The sequence below is a fragment of the Amphimedon queenslandica genome, unplaced genomic scaffold (assembly GCF_000090795.2).
Source record: "Amphimedon queenslandica unplaced genomic scaffold, v1.1 AMPQUscaffold_13305, whole genome shotgun sequence".
NCBI lineage: Eukaryota > Metazoa > Porifera > Demospongiae > Haplosclerida > Niphatidae > Amphimedon > Amphimedon queenslandica.
Window position 1 is genome coordinate 1825 of NW_003546459.1, and position 3666 is coordinate 5490.

Sequence of the window (3666 nt, forward strand, 5' to 3'; positions counted from 1 at the left end):
CTATTCAACTGTTTTTTCTGAAATGGCAACCAAACTGTCATTATATTCTTCTCCTGGTCTCCTCAAACTGGAAGAACAGCTCACCTGTCCTGTGTGTCTTGACCACTATACCAGCCCTAAGACTTTACCTTGTCTACATTCATTCTGTCAGCACTGTCTGGAGGGATTACCACTGGATAAGAAGAATGAGACCTATTACTTCTCTTGTCCCACTTGTCGTCATCATACAGAGTTACCAGAAGATGGAATAGGAGCCTTTCCTGTAGCATTTCATATCAACAACCTCAATGAGGTACATCGTTTAATGAAGAGAACAGCAAGTTTGTCTGATACTCAAGTTCAAATAATTGAGGCCACCTGCAGTGATCATGGAAAGCCTTTGGAGCTCTTTTGTGAAACATGTAATACAGCAATCTGCTCTCACTGCTGTGTTCGTAAACACAAGCATCATGATTGTGACCTAGTCACTGACGTTTTTACTAAACATTGTCAAAAGTTAAGAGAATGTCTATTGCCAGTTGAAGCAAAGAAAGTAGCACTCAAGAGGGTTCTGTCTGCTCTAACAAGGAGAGAGGGTGAGATCAGAGAGAAAGGAGAATTAATTTTGAAAGATATACATAAAATGGTAGAGGAAATGATGGATGTCCTTCGTGAGTCAGAGAGGAAACTGACTGAGCAGGCAAAGAGGGTTACTGATGATAAACTAAGGGTGCTTTCAGAGCAGATCAAATCAGCAAAAATTAATCTGGGTCTTCTGGAAGATGTTGAGGATTATGTCAAAGAAAGTCTGAAGACAGGCAGTCCTCAACAAGTCCTGGGATTTAAAGAACAAATGATCGAGCACATGAGTGAAGTTACTGCACAGGTCAATATAGAGAAGTTACAGCCAAAGGAAAAGGCTGACTTTGCATTGAGTAAAGATATCAAATCACTGCATCACATTGGAGATATTGTGACCTACTCATCTACTGCACTAGAGCAGTGTAAAGTGAAGAAAATTGATAGCATTATAACTACTGAAAAAACAGTTTCATTTCCACTATCAATTGAGGCACAAGATTCGTCTCTTTTGTCAGTCCCTGTCTCTTTTTTGAGGTGTAGTCTAGTACCAGCAGGTAAAGGCAATCAACCCATTGACACTACAGTCACTACCACCAGCACTGATCCTGGAGTGTATAGGATACAGTGTAACCCTTCAACCAGTGGCACTTATACAGTAAAAGTACAAGTATATGATGTACAGCTGGAAGATACGTCACTGGTAATCTCTATTGATTCAATGATTCCCATCATGACTCCAGCATGTACTATAGCAGAGCTCAATGGTCCATGGGGAGTTGCTGTTAGTGATGAAAATCTAATTATGGTGACTGAGTGGGGTGGTCACTGTGTAACGATACTGGATAGAGAAGGAAAGAAAGTGAAATCATTGGGAGGAAAAGGAAGAAGTGGCAATGTTAAGTTTTCTTCCCCTCGTGGTATAGCCATTACTCCAGACAAATGCATTCTTGTGTCTGATAATCACAGGATCCAGAAGATAAGCATGGATGGACACTGTTTAGCTATAGTTGGCAAGAAAGGCAGTGGACCACTACAATTTATTTATCCTGATGGTATAGCCATTTCTCATACAACAGGCTTGGTTTATATTGCTGATCGGTATAATCATCGTATACAAGTCTTGAATCCTGACCTATCCTTCAATCGCTCGTTTGGTAGTGAAGGATCAGCTAGTGGGCAATTTAGGTATCCAAATGACATTGCTATTGACTGTCATGGATTAGTCTATATTACTGATAGTGATAACCATTGCATTCAAAAGTTTTCTCCTAATGGAAAGTTTGTGGGTTGGTTTGGTATTAAAGGTTCTGGTCCTGGAGAGCTTAATAGGCCCAATGGTATAACAATAGACACTGCAGCTACTGGTCTAGTGTATGTTAGTGAGTATGGTAATAAACGTATATCAGTCTTCACTAGTGATGGTGTGTTTGTCAGTAGTTTTGGTGGGAAAGGGAGTGATATTGATCATTTTCAAGAACCATTGGGGTTAACATTTGATAGAAATGGATACTTCTATGTTTGTGATCATCTTAATAGACAACTTTTTGTTTATTAATTTTTAGTAATGAATACTTTACTATAATGTTCCTTTTTGTAGTTATCGAAACATGATTTTGTATTTATAATTATACTTACATATTTTATTTTTTGGCCTTTTTATGTATGAATAGCATTGAACTTATTTTCAAATTGGTAAACATTATATATACCAATACCAATAAACTCACTTATTACAATGGCTTCATGATCGTTGGATTTGACTTACCACACTGCGTAGGCAGGTACTAAGCAGTTGGATTGGCATTTTTCATCATTCCATCCACAAAGCTCATTTAACTCTGCATTTTCAGCATTATCATAAGACTGAGCAGATTTAGTTAAAAGTAATAAGCTTAAAACTTGATACTGTCATATCTTCTTGGTTTACAGTGGAAATGACTTGTGTTTATATCATTTTTATAGCTGTAATAATGAACTTTAAGAAAACATGGGTTGGTACCAATCTAGTGAACACAACTACCAACTGCTGTGTTGGGCAAATGCTTGTTCTGTTGTTCAAGGCATTATTAATCTTACATAATGTGTATAGATCTAGCATTCTAAACTTGGCGCCTTCAATTATATGAGCTGACTAACTTTTTCCTGTTTGCAATCAATGAATATTGTTAGTTTTACCATGCTATAGGTGTCGTCTCAAAAAATGAATAAATTGCATTCAAAATATCACATACACATTAAAAACGTGTGAATACTGTTATAACATAATTAGTATTACAAATAATTTTTTACCAGCTAATTTTCTTATTTTAATTACAAAATTTTAAATTATTATGAGTTAGGTATACTCATTTCTCAACAATAACTTCTGTCATTGCACAGAATAGTTCAACATTATCTTCTTTATAGCCAATAATTTTGAAAATATACTTGCCCTATTATTAGAATAACCAATATTGCAATGTATCTATTTGTTACTTACTGGCCACAGAAGTGAAGAAACTGAGTCTTTATATATTCCATGATATATTCCAGGTTTCAACGGGCAGTACTTTCCAGTCACATAGACACTAATGTCACAGAGATTATACTTTGAATCCTCAAAAGTAAGATTAACATAGTTCTTGAATTGATGTGTTATTGTGCTATGTATAATGCCCCAATTGAGTTCCTTTTCTAAGAAACAAAATATTAAACTGATATTAGTAATAGCTGCTTATGTTACTTATATTAGCAATTCCTTTAAAGTAAAATTTTTGTCCTGGTTTAATTGTTTGTCCAAATATATTTGATGATACGTTAGTTATCGTAACAAAATCATGATTAATAGCTTATGTATAAGAGAATTAATCAGTAGTGTATTACTGAACTTACAACAATCTGTCAATCCTTTATTACCAGTAGGTTCTTGTTGTTGATAGTATATATAATTGAAACAGGTATATTATCCATTAGTATAGTAGTCAGTATCTTACCATTGTAGTAATTGTTAGTAGATCCAGTCAATGTAGATACTACTAGTACAACTGATAGGATTATCAATAGGACGTTCATAATTTCTTCTTGTTGCTAGTGATGTATGTGTTACAGTGATCAGTACTTATATGT

General features: G+C 35.3%; 2 protein-coding genes across 2 annotated transcripts; one reads left to right on the forward strand and one right to left on the reverse strand.

The window, feature by feature from the left end:
* Positions 1–304: 304 nt before the first annotated feature.
* On the forward strand, positions 305–2116 carry LOC105313431 (E3 ubiquitin-protein ligase TRIM71-like). The gene is made up of 4 exons (XM_011406866.1): positions 305–1115; positions 1302–1613; positions 1680–1898; positions 1968–2116. The coding sequence occupies exons 1-4, from the start codon at positions 305–307 to the stop codon at positions 2114–2116; spliced, it is 1491 nt and encodes a 496-aa protein (XP_011405168.1).
* Positions 2117–2856: 740 nt separating this feature from the next.
* Positions 2857–3626, reverse strand: LOC109583445 (uncharacterized). The gene is made up of 5 exons (XM_019998799.1): positions 3534–3626; positions 3433–3465; positions 3284–3388; positions 3041–3234; positions 2857–2993 (listed from the first exon to the last, which is right to left on the reverse strand). The coding sequence occupies exons 1-5, from the start codon at positions 3610–3612 to the stop codon at positions 2907–2909; spliced, it is 498 nt and encodes a 165-aa protein (XP_019854358.1). The 5' UTR covers positions 3613–3626; the 3' UTR covers positions 2857–2906.
* Between the last annotated feature and the right edge of the window lie 40 nt (positions 3627–3666).

Excerpts from the sequence above, each read along its gene's own strand:
- LOC109583445 (XM_019998799.1), bottom strand. The coding sequence starts at position 3,612 with ATGAACGTCCTATTGATAATCCTATCAGTTGTACTAGTAGTATCTACA. Across the intron at positions 3,389-3,432 it reads TAAAGGATTGACAGATTGTT|CTATTAATCATGATTTTGTT; the intron begins GTAAGTTCAGTA and ends CTTATACATAAG. Across the intron at positions 3,235-3,283 it reads TAAAGGAATTGCTAATATAA|AAAAGGAACTCAATTGGGGC; the intron begins GTAACATAAGCA and ends TTTGTTTCTTAG.
- LOC105313431 (XM_011406866.1), top strand. The coding sequence starts at position 305 with ATGAAGAGAACAGCAAGTTTGTCTGATACTCAAGTTCAAATAATTGAG. Across the intron at positions 1,116-1,301 it reads GTGTAGTCTAGTACCAGCAG|CATGTACTATAGCAGAGCTC; the intron begins GTAAAGGCAATC and ends TCATGACTCCAG. Across the intron at positions 1,614-1,679 it reads ACAATTTATTTATCCTGATG|TCTTGAATCCTGACCTATCC; the intron begins GTATAGCCATTT and ends ATCGTATACAAG.